A 26,601-nucleotide genomic window follows, 5' to 3' on the forward strand; every position below is an offset into this window, starting at 1 on the left:
ATTTTATAGTTCTGGTTTCGTGCTAAATGTACCGTTTTTCTTGTTGGTTCCATCCTTGGGAGCCCCTTCCGGTCCTGCTCACAATCCCTTGGGGAATCTGATTTCTCTGGGACAAATCCACCCTCCATGGATTGACTCCAGCAGGATTTCTGTAATTTCTGGGATTTCCACACCCCCTGTGTGGCAGACTCCCTTTGTTCTTCTCCAGAGGGCTGTGGATGGACTCCTCATCCCATGGTTCTCCTCATCCATGGATGCTCCTCAGCACGGCTCCTACAAAAGCGCTGGAATTCATTTCCCTAATTTCCCGCTGGCTCTGCATGTTCTGGGTTTTAAATGTTCCTTTTTCCTCTGGCTGCACACCAAGGTGGTGGTTTAGGGCTTCAGTGCTGTGTTCCAAGCACTGATCTTGGAATTATTTCCCTGCCTGAGCAGATTTTTTTGTCCAAAAATCAGGATCATCCCAACCTCAGGATTGGAGCCTTTGTCCAAGGCCTCACCATCGCATCAGGGTGAGAGGAAACGGCCTCAGAGGTGGTTTAAATTGGATTTTAGGGAAAAATTATCCTCAGAAAGGATGGAAAGGCTGTCCAGAGGGGTTCCCTTCCCTGGAAATGTTCAAAAAATGTGTGGATGTGGCACTTGGGGCCATGGGTTGGAGGTGACCGTGGTGCTGGTTGATGGTTGGACTTGGTGATCTTGGAGGGCTTTTCCACTTTAAAGGATTCTGTGATTCCAGAAAATCCATGGTGGATTTTGTGTCCTCATGTGCAGTTAGGAGTGGTTTGTGCCCCAGAAAACATGGAATTTCCCAATTTCCCCTTTGGAATTGGGACCTTGCCTGGGGGGACACAGGAGCTGGAATGATGGGAAAGCACCTGTGAAATCCCAGGAATTCCTGACAGGCCGCTCCATTTCCTTCCACACCAGGGCCTCGATGGACCCTCTTCCACGGGCATGAAAGGGTAAAGGAATTTCTCTCAAGTTCTCTTGGCTTCAGCTGCTTTCCCGATCATTTTCCTGGATCAGCAAATCTCCCCCCGGGCTCTTCTCTCCCCTCTGGGTCCCTTCCAGCAGCAGCTCCTCAGCGTTCCCCAACATTCCTCCCAAAAACCCAGAGCAGCTGAGCAGTTCCAGCCTCTGTTTACAGACAGAAGCAGCGTAATTATCCCTCAGGAATAATTATCCCTTTGCTGCCCTTCCTGGGTGGAATGATCTTGATCAAATCCATTCTGTGCCTGGGCTCGGCCCTGTCTTCACTCCAGCCTCACGTCAGGGCATGAATCATGAGCTGGGCCCAAACCGCAGCTCTCAGGCAGAGGATGATTAATCCTGGCCACTCAGCCCTTCAAATTCATAAATATTGCACAAGTAGGACACGCAAATATCTTTGTTCTCCCTTCCAGCCGGCACAGTGTGGATTCCTCAATATTCCTGAGCCAGGCTGGGCTTGGATTCCTTGGATAATGGGAATTCCAACAGCTCCTTGGGGAGATTCTCTCTGGGTGGTCTCCAGTTTTGGATGATTTCATGACGCGCTGCTCAAACACTCCATTGCTGTGCTTGATCCTAATTATCAGGATGAATCCGTGTGAAGCAGCCTGGTCACATTATCCCAGGATTTTCCCTGTCACTGACAGGGATTATTCCAAGGAAAAGTTTTCCTCAAGGCTCCCAAGGACACAGAAGTGACAGCAACCCCCAAAATCCGCAGGGAAGAGCTCAGCAGGTGTGAGGCCACCACTTGTGGGGGCTCCTTGTCCCCCTCTGGTTGTCCTGGAATCATGGAAACAATGGAATTCTTTTTAGAGCCCGTCCAGCCTCCATGGGCAGGGAGGTTTTAATGGGATCAGAGCGCCTCTGAAGGATTTCTCTGTCTGCAGCTTCTTGCCTCTGCCAACGGCTCCCTGGCATTTAATTAATCTGTCTGATCCGTTAATTAAGCTGGAATTTGATCCATCAGGACTTCAGAGAGCTCGAGTGGAACTAACAACACCCAGAATGCACAAGGAATAAACATATTAGGCTCAGGAATTTTGGGGTTTTTTTCTCAGAAATAGCTGTCTTGTCCTGTCCCCGTTCTCCTCTAAACCACGTTGGATCATGGATCCTCTGGAATTACACTGGAACTGCCACAGGAGAGCGGCTGGAAGAGTTCCTGTCTGGTTTTACTCTCTCCAGCAGCAGGAATGTCCGTCTGGGGAGCAGAACAAAGAATCAGAGGGCAGGAGAGCAGTGACCTGCTGCCGCCTCACCCCGTGCTGGATCAGCAGCCCAGGGAGGCTGAGTTGTCCCAGATATTTTATTTAAAACCAGTTTTTTTTTTATTTTTTATTTTATTTTATTTATTTTTTAATTTTTATTTTATTTATTTATTTTTTATTTTATTTTATTTTATTTTTATTTTATTTTATTTTTTATTTAAAACCAGGGTTGGACACAGATCAGCAGAACCTGCTCACCACGGGCCACTGCCCACTCGCAGGGTGACAATGTGGCTTTAAATCAGTGCTACCAGAATGTCACCAAGGCTGTTTGTTCTGCAGGTGTCACCAAAGATTTTTGCTCTCCAGGTGTCAACCAAAGCTTTTTGCTCTCCAAGTTTTGTTCTCCAAGTACCAACAAAGCTTTTTTTCCTCTGAGTGTCACCAAAGCTTTCTGTCCTCTGTCACCAAAGCCGTTTGTTCTTCAGGTGTCACTTTTCCAAGTGTCACCAAAGCTTTTTGTCCTCTGACTGTCACCAAACCTTTTTGCTCTCCAAGTTTTGATCTCCAAGTGTCAGCAAAGCTTTTTGTCCTCCGAGTGTCACCAAAGCTTTTTGTTCTCCAGGTGTCACCAAAGCTTTTTGTCCTCCGAGTGTCACCAAAGCCTTTTGTTCTCCAGGTGTCACTTTTCCAAGTGTCACCAAAGCTTTTTGTTCTCCAGGTGTCACCAAAGCTTTTTGTCCTCCGAGTGTCACCAAAGCCTTTTGTTCTCCAGGTGTCACTTTCCCAAGTGTCACCAAAGCTTTTTGTTCTCCAGGTGTCACCCTCCACTTCAGGAAACTGCTGAGGGCGTGAATTTATTTTAAACCCCTTGGTGCAACAATAAGGGAAGATTTGTTGTTTCCAGTTAGGATCAGGAAAAAGGATGGATTTGTCCTTTTCCAGGCCGGGCAGTGGGCTGCAGGAATGAGGGAACATTTCTTGTTTCCATCCAGGATTTGGGTAACTTTTCATTCTGCACGGCCGGGGCAGAGCTGCCCTTTCCTTGGGAGCAGGGAGAGGCTGAGCCCTCCAGGGCTCTCCTGGTGCCACAGCAGCACCTGCTGGGAGACAGCAGCTGGCACAGCTGGCACAGCTGGCACAGCCTGGTGACACCTGCCTGGCACCGCTCCCTGCCCACCCCACCTTGGCTGGCCCATCCTTGGTTCATCCCTGCTCCTTTCCTCATGGATTTGAGCCCCTGGACTCACCTTTGCCTGCTCATCTTTGCACAAGGGGTGGAAAGAGAGGAAACGGCCCCAAGTTGTGCCAGGAGGGGTTTAGTTGGATATCAGGGAGAATTCCTGCCTGGAAAGGGTTTAGTTGGGTATCAGGGAGAATTCCTGCATGGAAAGGGTTTAATCTGATATCAGGGAGAATTCCTGCATGGAAAGGGTTTAATCTGATATCAGGGAGAATTCCTGCCTGGAAAGGGTTTAATTTGATATCAGGGAGAATTCCTGCTTGGAAAGGGTTTAGTTGGGTATCAGGGAGAATTCCTGCCTGGAAAGGGTTTAGTTGGATATCAGGGAGAATTCCTGCTTGGAAAGGGTTTAGTTGGATATCAGGGAGAATTCCTGCCTGGAAAGGGTTTAGTTGGATATCAGGGAGAATTTCTGCCTGGAAAGGGTTTAGTTGGATATCAGGGAGAATTCCTGTTTGGAAAGGGTTTAGTTGGATATCAGGGAGAATTCCTGCCTGGAGAGGGTTTAGTTGGATATCAGGGAGAATTCCTGCTTGGAAAGGGTTTAATCTGATATCAGGGAGAATTCCTGCATGGAAAGGGTTTAGTTGGATATCAGGGAGAATTCCTGCCTGGAAAGGGTTTAGTTGGGTATCAGGGAGAATTCCTGCATGGAGAGGGTTTAGTTGGATATCAGGGAGAATTCCTGCATGGAGAGGGTTTAGTTGGATATCAGGGAGAATTCCTGCCTGGAGAGGGTTTAGTTGGGTATCAGGGAGAATTCCTGCATGGAGAGGGTTTAATTTGGTATCAGGGAGAATTCCTGCCTGGAAAGGGTTTAATTTGATATCAGGGAGAATTCCTGCATGGAAAGGGTTTAATTTGATACCAGGGAAAATTCCTGCTTGGAAAGGGTTTAGTTGGATATCAGGGAGAATTCCTTTCCTGCTTGGAAAGGGTTTAGTTGGATATCAGGGAGAATTCCTGCCTGGAAAGGGTTTAGCTGGGTATCAGGGAGAATTCCTGCCTGGAAAGGGTTTAGTTGGATATCAGGGAGAATTCCTGCCTGGAAAGGGTTTAGTTGGATATCAGGGAGAATTCCTGCTTGGAAAGGGTTTAGTTGGGTATCAGGGAGAATTCCTGCCTGGAAAGGGTTTAGTTGGGTATCAGGGAGAATTCCTGCATGGAGAGGGTTTAATTTGATATCAGGGAGAATTCCTGCCTGGAAAGGGTTTAGTTGGGTATCAGGGAGAATTCCTGCATGGAAAGGATTTAGTTGGATATCAGGGAGAATTCCTGCTTGGAAAGGGTTTAGTTGGGTATCAGGGAGAATTCCTGCCTGGAAAGGGTTTAGTTGGGTATCAGGGAGAATTCCTGCCTGGAAAGGGTTTAGTTGGATATCAGGGAGAATTCCTGCCTGGAGAGGGTTTAGTTGGATATCAGGGAGAATTCCTTTCCTGCCTGGAGAGGGTTTAGTTGGATATCAGGGAGAATTCCTGCCTGGAAAGGGTTTAGTTGGATATCAGGGAGAATTCCTGCATGGAAAGGGTTTAGTTGGATATCAGGGAGAATTCCTGCTTGGAAAGGGTTTGGTTGGGTATCAGGGAGAATTCCTGCATGGAAAGGGTTTAGTTGGATATCAGGGAGAATTCCTTTCCTGCTTGGAAAGGGTTTAGTTGGATATCAGGGAGAATTCCTGCTTGGAAATGAATTCTCCTTTCCAGGGCAGGGGTGGAGTCCCCATCCCTGTCGGGATTTAAAATCCCTCTGGATGTGGCGCTTGGGGCAGTGGTGGCCATGGAACAGTTGGACTCAATGATCTCAGAGGATTTTCCAACCTGAACAATTCCACGATTCTCTGTGTCTATCCTTGCTCATCCAGACTCACCATTCCCTGCTCTAGGGTCTCCCAAAATGTTTGGGGGGAAAAAAAAATTCCAATTTTTATTTTCTCCTCCATCCTTTTGAGGTGGATTGCTCATGGAGGCAAATCCCACGTGCCCAGGCTGCCAGTGCCTGCTGTGTCACCCTTTCCCAAAAACAGGGATTTATTTTTTCAGCCTGTTGCTAATTCCAGCTACATTTGCCAGTGGAACAGACAGCTCAGGGATAATTAAATACCTGTGAGGTTGTGACAACAAATAGCTGGGCTGGAAAGGGGAAACCCTGCCAAAAACCCTCCTGTGCAAAGGTCTGGGGTTTTTTCTCCCCCTAATTATAGAGTGGAGAATCCTCCTAATTAAAGAAATTAGAGGGTCCAAATTAGGGGGATCTGGAGCCGTAAATGGGGTGAGGACAGAGAAATTCGTGGTGGGATCTCATTGTTACTCAAATGTGCCCCAGAGGTGCAGCCAGGCTTTGGACTGATGGCATTGTCCCTGGAATTTTTCATCTTTGAGCAAAGATTTGGGGCTTTTTCTCCCTCTAATTAGAGAGTGGAGAATCGCCCTAATTAGAGGGTCTAAATTTGGGGAAGCTGGGGCCATGAATGGTGTGGGGGACAGAGAAATTCTTGGTAGGACCTCGTTGTTACTCAGAAGTGACCCAGAGGTGCAGCCAGGCTTTGGATTGATGGCGCTGCCCCTGGAATTCTTCATCCTAATGGATGGCCGTGTCTCTCCTGTGCCCTGTGCTGCTTCCAGGAACAGCAGGAATAAATCCTGGGAGCCATAACGAGCTCTCAGCTGCCTGGCAGTGACAGGCACTGCAAAATGCCACGGGAGACGAGGAGTCAGGGATTGGAGGGGATCTTTCCATCTGGGACGCTGACAGAGCCTTCCTTATCAGCTGTCACCACCCTCGTGGTGCTGCTCCTTATCTCAGCGAGGTGCAGCTTTTTCTGCTGCGCTGTTATCTCTGCTTTTTCAGGAAAAACTGGTGGGAAAAGAGGGGGAATGATTGCACTTGCACAGGGGATTTTTGTCATGGATCTGCTTTATTTCCCCCCTCCAAACATGGACGTGCTTCTTGTTTTTTACCAAGTTTCCTGCCTTGTCCCAGCTGGAATGGCTGATTCCCAGGTTGGGATTGGATTCTCAGGCTGGAATTGGATAGCTCAGACTGGGATTGAATTCCCAGTCTGGAATTGGATAGCTCAGGCTGGGATTGGATAACTCAGGCTGGGATTGGATTCCCAAATTGGGATTAGATAACTCAGACTGGGATTGGATTCTCAGGCTGGGATTGGATATCTGAGACTGGGATTGGATTCCCAAGTTGGGATTGGATTCTCAGGCTGGAATTGGATGGCTCAGACTGGGATTGAATTCTCAAACTGGGATTGGATAACTCAGACTGGGATTGGATTCTCAGACTGGGATTGGATAGCTCAAACTGGGATTGGATTCCCAAACTAGGATTGGATAGCTCAGACTGGGATTGCATTCCCAGTCTGGAATTGGACAGTTCAAACTGGGATTGGATTCTCAGTCTGGGATTGGATAGCTCAGACTGGGATTGCATTCCCAGTCTGGAATTGGATAGTTCAAACTGGGATTGGATTCTCAGGCTGGGATTGGATAGCTCAGACTGGGATTGCATTCCCAGGTTGGGATTGGATAATTTTTTGCTCACCCTTTGCTCTCACACAGCCTGGAATCCCTGGAAATGTTGGGATCTGGAAGAGGCTGTCAGCACCACATGTCCAGGGACAGCTCCACAGGGACAATTCCCAGAGGGAGAATTCCCATCCAGGCCCCAGCTGGGGCTGCAGCAGAGCTGGCTGGGCTGGCCCAGGGCTTTTCCCTCGGGATATTGGGATCACAGGGACCTCAGGATATCAGGGATCTCATCCCAGTAACCCCTCATCTCTGGAGGGCAGTGAATCCCTGAGCCAGGGCAGGCTGAGATTCCCAGGAAAGCCTGAGGAGCCTCCAGCATCCATCCAGCTGGGAAAGGCCTGGATCCACCAGTCCCATCTGGGAGCAGATCCACTGCACAGGCTGGAAAAGGACAAATCCAGGAATTTCCCTGATCCACAAAGGGTTCTGTCACTTTTGCCCTCAGCCGAGAAGCCACAAGCCAGGGGAGCTGGAAAATCCTGGCTGCAGGCAGACACCTTTCCCTATGAGCTGTATTTTCCTTCTTGGAACAACACATTTCCCCCACTTTGGTCCATGATTTCACAGTGCTCCAGCTCCCCTGGGAATTTTCCTGTGCACAGAACCTGCTGTGGCACAAAACCACATAACTGAGAATTAATAATGTTTTATTCATATTGGAAATGTTTTATTAAGCAGTTGTTGTTTATTTCTTTTTAATTTTTCTGGATTTTTTTTTTAAATATAAAATAATTTTTCCTTCCTTTCCCTGTGGAAAAAGCTCTTCCCATGTCTGCCTGTCCCACTTGACAGGAGCTATTAAAGCCTTCAAAACAGCTGAAAGCAGCACTTTGCTTCCTGTGAAAGGCCCAGATTTCAACTCTGATTCCTACCAGGCTTGTCAGGGCTGGAGACAGGGAGCAGATCCCAGGGGAAAGCTGGAATTGCTTCTCACTGGGACGAGTTTGTTGTTTCTGTCCCTTGGGGGTTGAAAATTGCTTTGGAATAGTTTTCCTGCAGACAGGAGGGAGGTGCAGGCTGGGTTTTGTCAGGCCTGGCATTCCAGGAAAGGAGCTGAGGGAAGGGCAGGGAGGAGAGGAAAAGCTCCCGGAGGGGCTGTGTTCCCACAGGGAATGTCTGCCCTTGCTGCAGGACAGGAGCTCCATCAGGAAAGATGAGTTTCCAGGAGGCATCAAGGGAAAAGGAGGGTGGGCAGTGTTTAGATCAGGATTTTCCCTCTCTCCATGCACACCACAGCATTCCAAAAGTGTGCCAAGCAAGGCTGGAACACCTCCCACTGTCCCAGGGTGCCCCAATGTCCAGCCTGGCCTTGGGCACTGCCAGGGATCCAGGGGCAGCCACAGCTGCTCTGGCAATTCCAGCCCAGCCAGGAATTCCCAATTCCCAATCTCCCATCCATCCCTGCCCTCTGGCACTGGGAGCCATTCCCTGGCTCCTGTCCCTCCATCCCTTGTCCCCAGTCCCTCTCCAGCTCTCCTGGAGCCCCTTCAGGCCCTGCCAGGGGCTCTGAGCTCTCCCTGGAGCCTTCTCCTCTCCAGGGGAACATTCCCAGCTCTCCCAGCCTGGCTCCAGAGCAGCTCCAGCCCTTGGAGGAGCTCCATGGGTTTCTCTGGATTTGCTCCCCACATCCACATCCTTGGTGTCCTTGGCCATCACCTGCTCACTGTGAGGTGCTCCTGCTCCATGGGGCTGCTGGGAATAATTACAGCATCCTTTTTGGAATTGTTAGTTCCTGTCTACATGGAACAGACACCACTTGACGGACCCCAGCTGCATTTTGGGGTCAGGCCTCCAGGTCTGAGGTGATTTCTCAGTTGCCACAACCCTTCCTCATCCACAGCCGTTTATCCACGCGCTGGATAAAAAATCAGCAGCCAGGCTGTTGTAAAAAAATGGGATTTAGTGCCAAACGATCCTTTAAAGGAAAGCAGAACTGGCAGTGGGGGAGTGAGTGATGGTGGGTGGGCACTGGGAGCGCTGGGAGGGCACGAGTGTCACAGAAGAGCTGGGAAATCTCCTCTGAGGCTCTCCAGGCCACTGAGAAGTAAATGTGGGAGCTTCCAAAGAGCACAACCCACACATTGCTGTGGATAAATCCCCTTTTCCATGGCTGATCCTGGCAGGAAATCTGTCGGATCTCAAGATCTCAGTCCTGAGATGCTGAGCCACCGAGACCCTGGGGGGGCTCGGGACTCCTGGAATGTTGCCAGAAGTGTCTGGTAGCTGGACTTTAACCCTACACAGGAGACGACAAGGATGAGGGCTTCACAGGGTGAAGGGTGGAAAGATTAGCTAATTAGAGAGTGAGAAACAGGGTTTAGGATTTATGTACAGGGGGGTTTAGAGGAGTAAGATGGAGGAATTGGGGTGTGTCCTGCCCTCCTTCTTCTTCCTCTTCTCCTCCATCTTCTTTGGCCACGGTGGCACCTTTCTATTGGTTATTACTGAGAGTACACCGAGTTATAACAATAGATGGTATTGGGGAAAAATGATAAATATTGTACACGTAACAATGGGTATAAAGATACGTGGCTGCCCGGGAGGGCAGAGACAGTGTGCCCATGGCTGACTGCTGAGCAGATCTCTGTCAGGCTGAAAGAACATCTTTTAGATAAACAATTCATAAACATAAAACCAGAAAGAAGAACTGAAGCCTCTTCTTGTCCTTCGATACGCGGGCTGCCCCAAGGCCACCCCGGGCCTTTTCAGGCCCCTCAAACAGCTGAGATAAACTGGACAGAAATCCATCCCTGGTTCCTGATTGCTGACCTCTCTCCTCTCCCCTTGGCAGTGCCCCCCAACCTGACGGTGCCTCAGGAGAAGTCCCCGCTGGTGACGCGGGAAGGGGACACCATCGAGCTGCAGTGCCAGGTGACGGGGAAGCCCAAGCCCATCATCCTGTGGTCCCGGGCTGACAAGGAGGTGGCCATGCCCGACGGGGCCCTGCAGACCGAGAGCTACGACGGGATCCTGCGGATCGTCAACGTCTCCCGGGAAATGAGCGGGACCTACCGGTGCCAGACCAGCCAGTACAACGGGTTCAATGTCAAGCCCAGAGAGGCCTTGGTGCAGCTCATCGTGCAGTGTGAGTAAAGCCTCGCTTCCCCTCGGTTTTCTCTTTGTTGTGCTGAGAAAAAGCTGATTTATTCCTCACCTAAACAAACAGCGGCAAGAGTCTTATGGCTGTTACATATTTGATGTGGGGTTGTTTGTCTCTGTAGTTCCCCGAATCCATGAATTCCATGTAAATGTGGAAGTAAAAATGACATAGGAGTCTCATTTCTGGTAACAAAAACCAGAAAAAAATCAAAACAAAAAAAACCCAACCAAGTGTGAGGCAATCATTATTTTCCCCACAGCTTTGAATTCCTTGACACACGAACAAGCAGATGAGACGGGAGCACGTATTTCTCTAAATGCTGAGCTGATCCTGAGCTCATTTGTTACTGCTGTGTAAAACAAGGAGGGGAAAAGGAGGGCAAGAACTGTTCCCTGGGAGCTGATCCGCATCCAGATCCAGCCTGCTCTGCTCTGCCAGCCAGCCTCGGGAATGGGGAGGGAAAAGGGGGGAATCAGTTATTTTTTATTTTGGAAACGTGTGGTGTTTGTTGTCAGAGCATGGAAAGCCCGGTTTGAGGTGGCTTCTGGGGAATAAGGGGGGATAATGAGCCATTCTTTGGGCTGAGTGACTTCCCTGCCTCTGCTGCTCTGTCAGGACTGAATTTGGGTGTTTTATGAAGTGCAGCCCTCATTTATTCCACTTTCAGACGCCCCAGTCTTCTGTCACTTGGCTTTTGAGCAGCGCTCTGTGCTCAGCACCAGTGACCTCTTTCGGGGCCTCCAGGGAGGAGCTGCTCCTCACACGTCCTCAGTGCTGATAATCAGGATTTGTTTTTCCTGGCTCTGCTTTGTAACAGATTATGGATGCATTGATTGCATGGCTGGGATCTGCAGGACTTCCGCCCCAGCTTCTTCCTGCTCCTCCATCTTTAAATCCCAAAGTCGAGGCTGAAGGGAGGATGGAATCTTCTCCCCTGTGGGTTTCTCTTGTGTTAGGAGTGGGTTCATCCCACTGGAGTTAGAGATCCGTGCCTCCTGTCCTTGGCTCAGTCATTTTTTCCTGGAGCAAAGGAGGCTCAGCGGGCCCAAGCCCAGCATTGCTCGCATTCATTGAACCCACAGCAGGAATTTCCCCATGGAAAGGGATTGGCACTGCCCAGGGAGGTTTGGAGGGCCCATCCCTGGAGGTGTCCAAGGAATTTCTGGAGATGGCACTCAAGCTCTGGGCTGGGCACAGGGTGGGCATTGGGCACAGCTGGGACTCCCACCTCGGAGCTCTTTTCCAGCCTCAGGGATCCTGGGATTCTGTGAATCTGGGAATGAGAACCATCACAGGAACAGCAGAGTGTTGATCCCTCTAAATAAGGAGAGGGGAAGTAAATTCTTTCTCCTTTTTCTCGTATGAATTTGCTGAGAAAATAGAAAATATTTTGTGTCTGAGGAATTCCAACAGCTTTGCACTTCCTCAGGACCTGAGGCAGTTCCTGGTGGATCCCATGGGATGACTCTGCTGACTCTCAGATTCTGGGATGCATTGCTGGCGTTGCTGTTATTTTCCCACCTTTTCCTGCTGCCAAACCCCCTCTTTTGATTCATTTTTATTCTGCTTGAGACGCAGAATTTTCCTAATTCTGAAAGAAGAGGCACAACCTGAAAATGCTTCCAAGAAGTAGGAGTTCAACAGGTATTTCCAGGCGTTTTCCCTTTCATCTCTCCGTGTTAAGAATTCTGCTCCCTTTGTTCACATCCTGGCAAGTGACAAATTGGAGATGAATGGAGAAAAATTATGGAAAGCTTTGATTATTTTTCCTGTGGGAGGAAAGTTTTTGTTCCCAACGACTTGTGCAGCGTTTCTGTACCGACGGTGGCATTTAACCAATTGTCATAAAAACCAGTTCTTTTCAGAATTTGGGAATATTTATCCTGGATGCTTCCATCAGTGATGAGTGGGGAGAGATTTTTAATGGAACGCTTTTATTTAGAGAATAACTAATGGATTTCACTGTGGATGTGCTGAGTGAGAATATTCCCATTCTTGGGAAGATTCTCCTTGTGACACTCACTAAAAGTGGTTAATTAATCTATTTTCAAGGAATTATGGAATGTCCTGAGTGGGAAGGGACCCAAAAGGATCACAAATCCAACCCCTGGCCCTGCACAGACACCCCAACAATCCCACCCTCTGCAGCCTTGGGAATGTGCTCATTCCTTGGGAATCTGTTCCGCAGGGCAAATCCTTCTGTGGAATTACTGCTCCAGGCCACATCTGTTGGGTCAAGCTAGAGAAAAATGAAAAGTAAATTCAAATATAAAGGATTTTTTTTTAATTTGACCCCCTCATCCAGTGAGTTTTTGTTTTCCTCACCTCTCTTTGCTGCGATCCCTTTATCCCATCCCAGTCATGTCAGGATCCCAGCGTGGGAGTTCTCCAGGAAAATTGTGGATTTTGGTCTTGCTCAGTTTGTCCTTGAACTGTAGTTTAAGATTTTTTTTTTTATGTGTGTGTGTTTACCTTAAATCCTAAAACTTCTCTAGAAAAATGAAAATCCTGGAGTCTCGGAATGGTTTGGGTTGGAAGGGAATTTCGAACCCATCCCATTCCAAACCCCTCCCACTGTCCCGGGCTGCTCTAAGATGAGAATTCCCATCATGGGTTGGATGGGATGTTGGGAATTGGGAATTCCTGGCTGGGCTGGAATTGCCAGAGCAGCTGTGGCTGCCCCTGGATCCCTGGCAGTGCCCAAGGCCAGGCTGGACACTGGGGCACCCTGGGACAGTGGGAGGTGTCCCTGCCATGGCAGGGGTGGCACTGGATGATCTTCAAGGTCCCTTCCCACCCAAACCACTCTGGGATTCTAGTTTATGATCTTCCAGCTGCAGTTGTGGATAAATGAAATTTTTAAGGAATAAATCAAACCCTGCTGGTGGCAGACAGGGCCCAACCCAGGGACAATTTGCCAGCCCCACTTTTCCAGCTGCAGGAGAGGGTGGGGACATAAAAGTGCCACCAGGTGCCACCTTGGGCAGCATTTCCACCATGTCCCATCCCAAGGGATCAGAGCAGTGAGGACGGGGTCGTTTTCCCCAGCTCCCTTTTCCTTCTGCACTCCATAAAATCCTATTTAGAGCCCAAACCCCTTCCCAAACTCATCCATCTCCAAACCCTTGGAAAGCCTCTGAAAACATCCAAGATGCTTCATGGAAGCCTGGCTGGCAGAGCTTTGCTGGCCACATTGGGATGTTCCAGAATTTCCTGTTCTGTTGGAGCGCAGCTTTATTTGTGTCTTTCTTCCTTGGTAATAAATCCCAAATAACTCTGGAAAAGTGGTTCATCCTGCAGGGATTAGATTGGGAATGGAAAAGAGCTAATTAAGGAGAAAGACGAGGCTGAGTGATGATCTCAGGTGCTGAGGGAGCAGCAGAAATTCATTATTCCCATTTTCCATCAGCTGGAGGATCCAACCCTGAGTCCTCTTTCCTTGATTTTCGATTTCTTTGCATCTGGGAATGGGAAAAGGAATTTTTCTGCCTTGGAAAGGCAATTTGGCAGCTCAGGAATGTGCTGGGTCTGCTCTGGAAATATCTGCCTAATTAAATATTTATAGGCAAATATTGTATTAATAATGAAATAAAAATTGTTGTGAGGGAAGGAAACGTTCCCCATCCTAAATGGGACTGAGATTAATGAGCTAAAAACTCTTGGAATTTTAGGAAAGTCATTAGGAGAAGATGTTTGAACAGGTAGGGTGGCCAATCCCTGTGGGAATTTACCAACTTCATGGAATTGTCTTGTGAATGCAGATCAGGAGTGTGGTAAAACTCCCAAAGAGTGAAATCTTCCAGATTATAAAATTTTAATTATGAAAACTCATTAAAAAGGGATAACCAAGGAATCTGAGAAATCAAGTGGGGCAAATATCTGGATTTTAAAACAAATCTCTTATAAATCTATGCTTAGGCAGGCTGGAATGATGAAGGAAAGCAGAATTTGCATTTAATATTAATATTATTTACATCTTTTTTTTCCCCTCTTATGGTTGAAGATTTGAGTGGGAAAGGCTGATTAATATTCAGGACAAATATTACATAACCCAATCCATTCCCAGGCTGGTGCGTTTATCACTTTCTGAATGAATTCTTTCTCTGGAGATAAAAGTTGGGTTTAATTTGGGCTGTTTGTGGTGGGAGAAAGGAGATCCCAAAAACAAGTTTTGAACAGGATCAATTTTTTTAAATTCTGGGCCATTTTCCCCCTTCTCTTCCAAAGGTGTAATGACCTTAACAATTTGAAAATATCAAAATAATGGTTCTCCCATTGCTTTTATAATTTTGTTTTGCTTTCCAAAATGTTTTTTTTTTTCCACATTCCTGCCCAAAAGGATTTTCCCAGGATATGGCAGAGGTTGATGCTGCTAAACTGAGCTTAAAGCTTGGACCTTCCTCTGGAGTTATTTATTGCTACATTTATTTTATATATAAGTACAGAGAGATTGAGGTATTCCAGATGGATAATTCCCATGTTGTGGTTTTTAACCAATGGATCCTTCCCTGCTCCTTAATTCCTAGTCCAGAAACTTCCCAGAAAATTGTAAACCAGCAAAATCTATTCTCTAAGATCCTCATCTGATCGAGGCTGATTTCAGAATAACCCAGAGGCAAGGATGGCTTTGGGTGTAATTTATCCACATGGAGCAGGGCGGGTAAGAAAATAGGGAAATCACGGATGGCTGGACCAGGAAAGAGAAATCCCAGGAGCTTTTTGACATTTAGCAAGGTCAAGGACAGCGTGCGTTTGGTGACCCAGGGAGGTGATGAATATGCAAACCCTGGTGCCGTGGAAAATTTAGATGAGAACCAGATAATTTGAATTTTTTTCATAATTTTTTACTAAAATTATTATCATGGACAGGCCTTCCTGTCAGAAATTGCAAAAGACCCAGAGCACTCCAGAACCTGAATAAACAGAGATGTTATTGAGGGAGGCAAAATGAAATTATTTATATTGGGGTTTTTGGGAATTGGTCTTGGAGAGGATAATCCTGCAGTGTCTCAGGGCAGGAGCAAAGAGTCTTCCAAACAAAAATGGTTTTGGAAGAAGAAAAAATGAGTGGAAAGAGATGTAAATATTCCATATCCATATTTAAAATAGGAAGAATCAAAGCTTTGGCTGCTCCAAACCTCATCCAACCTTGAACACTTCCAGGGATGGAGCAGCCACAGCTTCTTCTTCTATTCCCAATTGATAACAGGTTTAGAGGTAAGATTTGAAGGGAAAATGGGAATTCCAGCCCCAAAGAGCTGAGGAAAACTCATAAGATTATTCTCTAAACCTTGTGGAATTCAGGGATATCCATCCCCACAGTTATCATGGGAAGAAGGTGAGCAGCAGGAGGAGAGGGAATGTTGTGGTTGGAATATAAAGGAGTCACAAAAACCAAGGACAACTCAACACCAGCCAGGGAAAGGTAAATTGGAATAATTAACTTGTCCGTGTAGTTAATTTTTAACAGCAGAAGATGCTGAGTAAATATAATTCCTTTGTTGTCCTGTAATACTTAGGAGATTAATTCCCATAATTACACAAAATATGGATTTTGACAGAACTCTGCTTGCAAAGTGCTGCATTAAAAATTAAGATTATTTGGACTGACACAGGACACAAATAACGCTGTCCATGGATGCTGCTGGAATTCATCCCAGCTGATTTTTTAGCTCCATAAATCCCTCTCCTCCTGTCTCACTTTCCAATATTCAACTTTGTACCTGTAATTGCCTCATAAAACAGAATTTGGAAGGCAGTGCACAGATTTAAAGACAAGCTGCTGCTTTCCCCATGCTCCCTCCCAAATCCTTTGGATTCTATTCCCAATTCCAGCATTATTATTCAGGCCTGTCTGCAGCTGTTAATAGGGAAGTTTGCAAATCATTTTGCCTGTGGAGCTGGGAACAGTGTCAGCAGGAAGGTTCCTTCCAGCAAGTATGAAATTAGAGCTCTTTGTGGCCTACAAAATCAGGTTTTCCAGCAGAGATGGGCCAGAGGATGTTGGATTCAGTATTCAGTATCCTGGAGGTCCTGGATGCAGGGAATGCTGGGAGGGGCTGTGGGAATTTTGGAGAGATTTCCTTTGGGTTCCACCAGGCTTTGAGGAACCGCATCAGGAGTGAAATCACTGAAGGCAAGAGGAGTCTTGAGTGGAATCACTGAGGTTGGAAAATCCCATTGGGATCACCAAATCCCAAAGTGTTCCCAGCACCTCCAAAGCCACCACTGACCCCTGTCCCCTGTTTCCCACAGGGCTTGGAAATCCCTCCAACCCTCCCTGGGCAGTTCCAAGGCCTGAGCCCCCTTTCCATGGGGAAATTCCTGCTGGGCCCACCCTGAGCTGCCCCGGCCCAGCCTGAGGCCGTTCCCTCTGCTCCTGTCCCTGTTCCCTGGAGCAGAGCCCGACCCCCCCGGCTGTGCCCTCCTGGCAGGAGCTGTGCAGAGCCACAAGGGCCCCTGGGCCTGCTTTGCTCCAGGTGAGCCCTGCCCGGCTCCTCAGGGATTCTGCAGCCCCTGCCCGGCTCCTCAGGGATTCTGCAGCCCCTGCCCGGCTCCTCAGGGATTCTGCAGCCCCTGCCCAGCTCCCTCAGGAATTCTGCAGGCCCTGCCCGGCTCCTCAGGGATTCTGCAGCCCCTGCCCGGCTCCTCAGGGATTCTGCAGCCCCTGCCCGGCTCCTCAGGGATTCTGCAGCCCCTGCCCGGCTCCTCAGGGATTCTGCAGCCCCTGCCCAGCTCCCTCAGGAATTCTGCAGCCCCTGCCCGGCTCCTCAGGGATTCTGCAGCCCCTGCCCGGCTCCCTCAGGGATTGTGCAGCCCCTTCCCAGGTCCATTCCCTTTCCTGGACACCCTCCAGCCCCACCAGGTCTTCCCACAATTCACCCCAGGATTGAAGGTGCCCCAGCACAGGGGAATGAAACAGATGAAGGTTCTGATTTTGTGTTCTTGGCTTGGCAGGACATGGATCTCCCCCTGGGTGTTGTCCAGCTCCTCCACCTGCCTGGGGGAGCTTCCATGGACCACCATTCCCTTGGGGATCACTCCAGTCATTGTCCATCATCCATGGAATTGCTGGAACTCCTCTCTGTGGAGACCACACTCATCTCCTAGGGAGGGGCTCCATGAGCAGCTTCCCTGCCGGAAATTCCTGATATAGGAAATTCTTTGTGACAGGATTTCTCACACTTTCCTTGCATTCAGAAGCTCTCCACAGAATAAAGGGAACTTTCACACCTTCCATTTATTATTGCTTTGGCAAACCAAAGCAGGGACATGCTAATTCTTTCTAGAGGAATTGTTATCTCCAGGTAGTTCTGAGCCTTGATAATAAATTCAAACCATTTAAAATTGATACATATCCCTCACAATTGATCCATACTCCTCGCAATTGATCCATATCCCTCACAACCGATACAAATTCCTCATTTTCCAGGCTCCATTGCAGTTCCAGTGCCCATTAATAGATATTTTTATCATAAAGCCACTTTTCTCCCTGCTCTCATTGACTGTTTTCCTCCAGATGGGGCAGTTTATTTGGATTTATTCCATCATTCCAATGGATTATTAGCACATTTTATTCTCTATCAAGGAACAGACTGATCCTATCCTCATTTTCTAATCTGTGGCAGGGCTGGCTTGCAGAGAGGGACAGAGACACAAAGAATTCCCATTCCTGGATGGGATTTCCATCGAATGACAGGACTTGGGACTGATTTTTCCAACACAGGATGGTGATTTTTCCTTTTAGGAAAGTCCTGGCTTGCAGTGGAGAGGCTACAGATTCACACTCTCTTGTAATTTGTTTTATCAGGAAAATTATGATTTGTCTGGGCAATGTAAAATCATTCCAAGAAGTTTCATGGTAATTTCTGGAATGATCCATTGAATGTTGGGTTTGGCACCTTCAAGACATTGGGAGCCACGAAGGAGAAGCAGAAACATCTCTACATCACCTCTATTGAAATAATCTTGGAATTTTGGAGCACCCTGAGCTGGAAGGGATCCCAAGGATTCTCCAGTCCAGCTCCTGGTGCTGCCCTGACACCCCAACAATCCCACCCTGACCCTCAGAGCATTGTCCAAACCCTCCTGGAGCTCTGGCAGCCTCGGGAACGTGCCCATTCCCTGAGGATCCTGTTCCTGCTGGGTTTTGTTGTCCTTTGCAAGCTGAAATCCCTGACTTGGAACCTGGAGGACCAAATATGAACCCATGGAGTGGCTGAGGTTGGAAAAGTCATCGAGCTCAGCGGGATATCCAGCATGGCCATGGCTTCCAAATCTCTGTTGGAATGGGAAAATCATAAAATCCCAGGATTGTTTGGGTCAGAAGGGACCTTAAATCTCCTCCAGTTCCATCCCTGCTGTGGGCTGTTGTCGACCTTCAGGGTTCTCCAAACTTCATGGATCCATTCAAGTTCAGGCTGGATGAGGCTTGGAGCCACCAGGATCCCTGCTCCAGGAATAAATCATAGATTGTAGTTGATTTCCATCCCGTGGGCTTGGGCTTTGGCTGGTGTGGAAAAGAATCCCAGAATTCCAGACGGATTTGGTGGGAAGGGACCTTGAACCCACTCATTCCAGCCCTGTCAGGGCAGGGACACCTCCCACTATCCCAGAGGATTGGGAATGGTGGGAAAGCAAGGAAAACAGGGAATTCAGGCTGTTCCAGGATGTTTTTCATGGCAACCCCACTGACTATGCAGAGCTCCCAGATATATCCAAGGGGAGCCCTGATGGAGGTTGGGGAGGAAATGAAAAGAGAGAAAAAGATATTCCTTCAATAACCTTGAAAATTCAATTTTGGAGATAAAACAGGGCTTGATAAAATTGGTTGAGGGGGAAGATTAACTCCAACAGGAGAGGGAGCAGCTGGAAGAGGGAGAGGAGCAATATCTGGATTTACTGGAAACAAAATGGCAATTCTGTGTAAAACATTGAGAGGGAAAAGCAGACTTTGAAGCAATAATATAGAATTTTAGAGACTCCTGTGGGAGGAGGAAAACAAGAAAATGTTGGAGTTTATTCCATTCAGCATGAAATCGTTGGACACAGAAGACAAATCCATCTGCTCTAAGAGCAGCCCCATAAACAGAGGTGATACCCGTTATTTAGGCATTTATTTATTTAGTTGTGAGGTTTTTTATTCAGTTGGAGTAGAGCCTAAATACAAATCCAGGCTCAAAGATGATGAGCAAGGCCTGAGTCCTTGGAATCTTCCAAATGGGATCCAACTACTCCCAGCACTCAGGACCAGGAAAATCCAAATGGACTCAAACCCTGTTTCTCTGAGGTTTTTTACATCAGATCTACTCAGGGCAGTTTCATTTCGAAGCAAGGCTCTGCTTTAATGCTGGACATTGGGAGCACATCTGAAATGGGGAATATCACGGGGTGGTTTTATTTCAGGAGTTGTAATTCCTTCTTTCCCTGTGGCCACGCACAGGAGTGAACTTTGGGGCACTTTGGGGTTGGTTGGAGGGATCTTAAATCCCCCCCAGTGCCACCCCTGCCATGGCAGGGACACCTCCCACTGTCCCAGGGTGCCCCAATGTCCAGCCTGGCCTTGGGCACTGCCAGGGATCCAGGGGCAGCCACAGCTGCTCTGGCAATTCCAGCCCAGCCAGGAATTCCCAATTCCCAATCTCCCATCCATCCCTGCCCTCTGGCACTGGCAGCCATTCCCTGGCTCCTGTCCCTCCATCCCTTGTCCCCAGTCCCTCTGCAGCTCTCCTGGAGCCCCTTCAGGCCCTGCCAGGGGCTCTCGGGTCCCCCTGGATCCTTCTCCTCTCCATGTGAGCATTCCCAGTTATCCTGTTTCCCCAGCAGAGGCGCATTTTTGAACAATTTTGGCTCCTGGGTGGTAACTCCTGCACAGAATTCCTGGAATTGCCTCACCCATGGATCCAATTCCCCTTTTCCCAGCTCTCCCAGTGCCCATCCTTCCTGGTTTTCAGCTCTTTCTTGTGGAACAGCTCCTTGATCCTGTGGGTTTAATTAAACCCCAGCTGTTTTTTCCCCCCTAAAATGTGAGGATTTGATCAATTCCTGAACCTGGATGGCACCAACAGCAACAACTTCTGTCCCTTCAGGCCCTGCCAGGGGCTCTGAGCTCTGCCTGGAGCCTTCTCCTCTCCAGAGGAACATTCCCAGCTCTCCCAGGAAATCCATAGGAAAAGTTTTATCCCATTGTTGTTCCAGTGTCATTCGGTGCCCCCACCAATGCCCAATTTCAATGTTCCTTCCTTTGAAATCCCTTGATTTAAAATCCCTTGATCCCTTTTGAATGCTGGCAGCGCTGAAGGGAAGGAAGCAGGGTTTGTATTCCCAACCTGCTCATTCTGCCTCAGTCCTGCTTGTCCTTCTCAGCAGACACCAGGAATGATCATGGAGAAACTCTGGGCTGAGAATTTGCTCCAATAAATTCCCCTTTTGCCCCTGCCCTGCTGCTCTGAGCTGTTCTCTTCTGACCCTAACTTTCTTTTCTATTTTATTTAAACCTTCCCAAAGCTTTTTTTTTTATTTTGGAACCTGAGGACAATTTGCCCTCTGGCTCTGAGCTGAGCCCCTCTCATTTTCCACGGATCCCAGGCTGAGCCATCCCCAGGGTTTCAATCCCTGACCCCAAAGTTCCAAGCCCTGACCTTGGCTGCTTAAAAACAGGGGCAGTTCAATGAATTCCGGTTTCTGAGGTTTGTTCTAAGTCCCAGGTTCTAAAGGAGATGAAAGCCTCCCCCAGCCCAAAGGTAAATGCATAATTTAACCTAAAGCCATGACTCCTGCACATAAAACAGGCTCCAAATCTCCCAAGGACAGAGAAAGAAGAAAATTTGGGGTTTTATTGGTAATTCTCAGCTCTGATCAACAAAAGCAAACCCCCTTTGGGTCTGAAGTGACCTTGTCCACAGGAGAAATAAAATACAGAGGTGAGAACTGATCTCTGTTTCAAGGCAAATAAAATTTGTTGCAAACACTGTCCAGAAGAGCAGTAAAAATGGGATTTTGGTGCTGTTTGAAGTCCATACATTTGTTTTATGTGCACATTTCTGTGTTTTCCGCTCTCCTCACAACATCTCTCTGCCTCCCCTGTCTGAGTAAAAAACCCTTTTTATTTGAAGCCATCATGCTGAGATGTCCCCCAGGTGTTTCCAGTTTCTCTGCTCCTCTCTCTGCCTGGTCCTTCCATGTTTATCCCTGGTTTATTTGGCACTTGAGGCTGGAACCTCTTTGTCCATCACTTTTTGGGAGCATGGACATGGTTGGGATGGGGTGACCCCAACCCTGGCATGAAGGTTGTCACCAGCTGGGCTCTGTACAAATCCCCAACAGGACAGGGCTGCTGGGAACTGCCTCGAGCTGTTTGATTTTCCAGCATCACTCTCATTCCATGGCTACGGCTATGGGAAGATGCCACCAGCTCACATCCCAGGCAGCAGACACAGAACTCAATGTCACAACTCACTTTATGAGTTTTGTGCCCAATCACACACAGCAAAAGCACATTGACAGTAGTTCCATCCAACCACTGTAAGCACAGGTACCTTTGGTTAAACAGGGCTTGCTTATTTCAAATCCAATACCTGCTTGTGAGCCCTCAAACACAATGCACAGAGCTCCATTACTGAGCTTTAACCTTCCTAATATCTTGCTGGATAAACTTTCTGTAGCTTAGGCAGTTATTCTAGACAAGCATTAATACACAGACCATTGTTCTATTTGTCCTTGCTTTTCTACAGTGAAAATCATTTTTCTGCTGACCAATGTCGTGGCTGCTTCTCAGCTCCAATCACAGTTCTGCTGTCTCTTGCAGCTTTCCTAAACCCTCTAATTTTGTGGATTCCCACAATTCCCCCTCTCTGTTCACCCAAAAAGAAACTTTCATAATCATGTCATTTATTACTTGCGTTTCGTAGCCTTACTATAATATTTCTGCATGTTGCGTGCTTAAAGCGTTTTCTTGCTGGCACTAAGCATTGCTATATTACAACACAACAATTTAATGCTGTGAAAGTCCAGCCAGTTCAAAGGGCATTAATTACACCTGACAATAATTACAAATCATTGTTCGAAAAAGTCTTGTGGGTTCCAAGGTCCTAATTCCAAACCTTCCTCCATGTCTATACCTTCATCCACCATCTCTGTGAGATTTCGAGCACTCTCTGCGAATCCAAAGCTCACCTGGGCTGGCTGAGCTCTGCTGGAGCTGGATGGCACTGGTGGCATCTCCAGGAGGGTGCAGCCGGGTGGGATGGTGTCCGGTTATCTCGGCTGTTTGAGGGGCCTGGAAGGCCCGGGGGTGGCCTTGGGGCAGCCCGTGTATTGAAGGACGAGAAGAGGCTTCAGTTCTTCTTTCTGGTTTTATGTTTATTAATTGTTTATCTAAAAGATGTTCTTTCAGCCTAACAAAGATCCGCTCAGCAGTCAGCCATGGGCACACTGTCTCTACCCTCCCGGGCAGCCACCTACCTTTATACCCATTGTGACGTATACAATATTTATCATTTTTCCCCAATACCATCTATTCTTATAACTCGGTGTACTCTCAGTAATAACCAATCCAAAGGTGCCACCGTGGCCAAAGAAGATGGAGGAGAGGAGGAAGAAGAAGGAGGGCAGGACACACCCCAATTCCTCCATCTTACTCCTCTAAACCCCCCTGTACATAAATCCTAAACCCTGTTTCTTACCCTCTAATTAGCTAATCTTTCCACCCTTCACCCCGGTGAGGCCCTCTTATCTTCATAAAGGTGTCGTCTCCCGTGTAGGGTCAAAGTCCTGCCACCAGACACTTCTGGCAACATTCCAGGACTCCCGGGCCCCCCAAGGGTGGTCTCGGGGGCCTTGCATCCCAGGACTCAAATCCTGAGATCCCACAGGATGGGGCTCTTATGCCAGGAAACCGGGGACTGGATGAGTGGGAACAGCCTCAGGTTGCACCGGGAGAAGTTCAGGTTGGACCCTGGGGAGAATTCCTCCATGGAAAAGTTGTCCAGCCTTGGGAAGTGGTGGAATCCCCATCCCTGGAGGGATTTAAATCCATGTGGAGGTGGTACCTGAGGACATGGGGCAGTGATGGCTGGGTATGGTTGAGGTCGATGATCTCTGAGGGTTTTTCCAGCCTAAACTACTCTGGGATTCTCTCTGGAATAATGAGGCTTCTCCAGGGGCTGCAGCTCCCTTGTTTTACTGTGGAAAAGTAAAAAAAAAAGGAGCAGGGAACTCTGGAAGAGGTTTCAGGAGTGGGAGAGCGTTTAAAATGCCCCATTAATTATTAGCAGGGTTGTGTGCAGGTCAGAGCTGGTGTCACCACCTGGCTCAGGGTCACCTGTCAGGGACAGCCTGAAGGGAACCCGGAGACGAATCCAGCACTTCCCCTGTGCTGATAGGAGCCTTATCTCGAATTTCCTGTGTGCTTTTCTAGACTTCCTTGATTTGTCCTCCCTTCCAGGATATTTGAGTGTCCTTGGAGGATCTTGGGAGAGTGGGGAGGGACTGGAGTGGATTCCCAGAGCAGCTGTGGCTGCCCCTGGATCCCTGGCAGTGCCCAAGGCCAGGCTGGACATTGGGGCACCCTGGGACAGTGGGAGGTGTCCCTGCCATGGCAGGGCGGGGATGGGATGATCCCTAATATCCATTCCATCCCAACCCAGTCTCCATCCTCTGCCCTGCCCTGTTCATGTCCAGTGAAGTTCAGCCCCCACAAATAATGGAATGTTTGTTGTAGGAATGAGTTAAAAAAAAAATATTTTCCTTCTAAATATTCCTAAGAAACTGGTGTGAGTCACTCCAGGAATGAGCCAGGGTGTTGCACCCCTGGCTGGATCCCTAAGGGAGGAGAGTTGGTTCAAATCCCAAATGGAATCCAAGAATTGATTGGGTTGGAAAGGATCTCAAAGCCCACCCAGTGCCACCCCTGCCATGGCAGGGACCCCTCCCACTGTCCCAGGGTGCCCCAGTGTCCAGCCTGGCCTTGGGCACTGCCAGGGATCCAGGGGCAGCCACAGCTGCTCTGGCAATTCCAGCCCAGCCAGGAATTCCCAATTCCCAATCTCCCATCCATCCCTGCCCTCTGGCACTGGGAGCCATTCCCTGGCTCCTGTCCCTCCATCCCTTGTCCCCAGTCCCTCTCCAGCTCTCCTGGAGCCCCTTCAGGCCTGGGAAGGATTTCCCTGGGTTCTTTCCTTCTCCAGATGAGCACCTCCATCATTCCTAACTTGCCTCCGTGATTTTTTAGCTGGAAAATGCTTTAGAATGGGTGCAGATGGTTTTATTCCCAGGTCACCAGTGGGTCCCTGCACCTCCAGAGACATTCCTTAATCCTGGGTGTGGAAGAGACAAATTTGGGGTGCAGGACCTGCCCATAGAGCAGGATCCTTAACCCAGAGCTCAGCCATGGCTCCCCTTGTGAGCTCTGTAGGATTAAAATGTTGTTCACTGCTGTTCATTGATTTATATTCTAGCCAGGACAATTTAAATTCCATAAAAGCCAAGGAACAGCAGCAGCAGAGCCCATAAAGGATGCTCAGAAGAGCAGACACTTTTAAAAACCCATGGATTATTCCCATTTCATGGTTTTTAAAGGAAGCTCCTCATTATTCACCCATGCCCTTCTGGCCCCAGCTGGACAAATCAACCAAATCAAGATTTGCAGATATGGAGGGACATGAATGGTGCAGCTTTGCCCCAAAGTTTTCATTTTATTCTTTTCTCTTTACTCATCTGAATATTTATCACTTGCAAACGTTGCACGTGCTCCAGCACAAATACTGAAGCTCAGGAACCTGGGGGCTGCTGGGTGAGGCTGGATCTGGATTTCCAGAGAATTGAATGCCCTGTCAAGGAGCCAAACCAGGACAGAGGCACCAGCCTGGAAAATCCCAGCAAATTCCGCAGACACGGGGGAGAACTTGAAGCACAAAATCCAAGTTAGCAAATTCCTGAGAGTGGAGACTGGGATTTTCCATTGTAAATCCTTCTGCAGAGCAGGCACGGACACAGAATGCAGAAGAAAATGAAATTAATAATAATTTTACACTGAAAGTTACCATCAAAATCCCTCTGACTTAAAATTAGGACCTTGCCAGGGATAAGATGAAAAAATTAGGAGTCCATGACGAGAATATTTGGAGTTCTGACAAGAGATGGAGGGACAGGAGCCAGGGAATGGCTCCCAGTGCCAGAGGGCAGGGATGGATGGGAGATTGGGAATTGGGAATTCCTGGCTGGGCTGGAATCCTGGCAGTGCCCAAGGCCAGGCTGGGCACTGGGGCACCCTGGGACAGTGGGAGGTGTCCCTGCCATGGCAGGGGTGGCACTGGTTGGGATTTGAGGTCCTTTCCATCCCACAGCATTCCTGGATTTAATAAAACAGACATTTTCCTCGCTGTACCATGGATATATCTGTGCAAGGCAGGGTTTGGAATGCACAATTCCAGGATGGATTTGCGCACTTGTTTTAATTTACTCCTAAATGTGCAAATGGCTTTTTTCTATCTCTGGCCGTGGTGGTTTCATTTCACTGGAATAAATCCATTTTCAAAGGTGTGATGCCCGTATTCCAAGCTTTGGCTGGAAAATTGTTGTTGTCATTTCACAGGGATCACAATCCCTGTGCACTGGAGCTTCCAAAGCTCCTAAATCCCATCTTGCCTGGGCTTCTCCTGAATGTCTCCATTCAGGCACCTCCAGACGCACCTCAGGAGCTAAAAAACCTGGAAATGTGGCTGCAGTGGAGAGTCTTGGAATAGATGGATTCAGAAGTGCTGGATAACATTCCTGTTGTGTGAATCCAGCAGTGGCCACAAACCCCATGGAAAGCGAGCAGGGGCACCATTTTTATTGTTATTTATTTATTATTCCCCTTGCTGGAGCTGGGAGAGAAAAACTCATTATTTGTTTAGCTTAAAATGCAAATTGGAGGGGCCAAACCAGCGGGTGAAGCCTCTGCTCGGGGCAGCAGGGTGGAAATAAATTCCATGAATTTTCTCCTTAACAAATCCCGCTATAAAAACCAGGATTTGACCCTCACCGCGAGGAGCAGCTGTGTGATTCAAACCAAACAAGCATCTCGCTGTCATTTCTCAGGATCGCTCCAGAACTTTCCTTTTTCTGTTTCCTAATCCTTAAAACATGAATGTACTTAGGCTAAAAAACTTCATTAAACATTAATAGAGAGCCTGATTTAACTCCAGCACCGTTTGCTTCCCAAAGATAATTGTGGGAGAGAATGAACCGTGCTCCCTTGGCAGCTCTGCTGGAGATTTTTCCAAAACTAATAGTGGAATTATGAAAGGAATAAGGAGGGAAAAAGTAAATTAAATCAAATTGCCAAAGCCTTGGGGAAGAGCTGATGCAAATGAGTTCAACGCAGAGGAGTCACAAACAACACCAATTTTTCTCCTGCGCATCTGGGAAGTCACAATCCTATAAAAACAATGGGGAAAAAATGATGGGAAAATGAGGTGTTAACTCTGGTAGGGGCTTTTATCAGCCCTTCCCTTTCCCATTAAAGTTATTACC

General features: G+C 48.0%; 1 protein-coding gene across 2 annotated transcripts in view; it reads left to right on the forward strand.

The window, feature by feature from the left end:
• The window catches only part of MDGA2 (MAM domain containing glycosylphosphatidylinositol anchor 2), a 220,308-nt gene that overhangs the window by 138,596 nt on the left and 55,111 nt on the right, over nucleotides 1-26,601 (forward strand). For both annotated transcript variants that reach the window (XM_074544152.1, XM_074544153.1), the window contains exon 8: nucleotides 9,778-10,071. In XM_074544152.1, coding sequence (XP_074400253.1) covers nucleotides 9,778-10,071 — 294 coding nt within the window. The remainder of the gene's footprint in view (nucleotides 1-9,777; nucleotides 10,072-26,601) is intronic.

Source organism: Zonotrichia albicollis, chromosome 6 (genome assembly GCF_047830755.1).
Source record: "Zonotrichia albicollis isolate bZonAlb1 chromosome 6, bZonAlb1.hap1, whole genome shotgun sequence".
Taxonomy (NCBI): domain Eukaryota; kingdom Metazoa; phylum Chordata; class Aves; order Passeriformes; family Passerellidae; genus Zonotrichia; species Zonotrichia albicollis.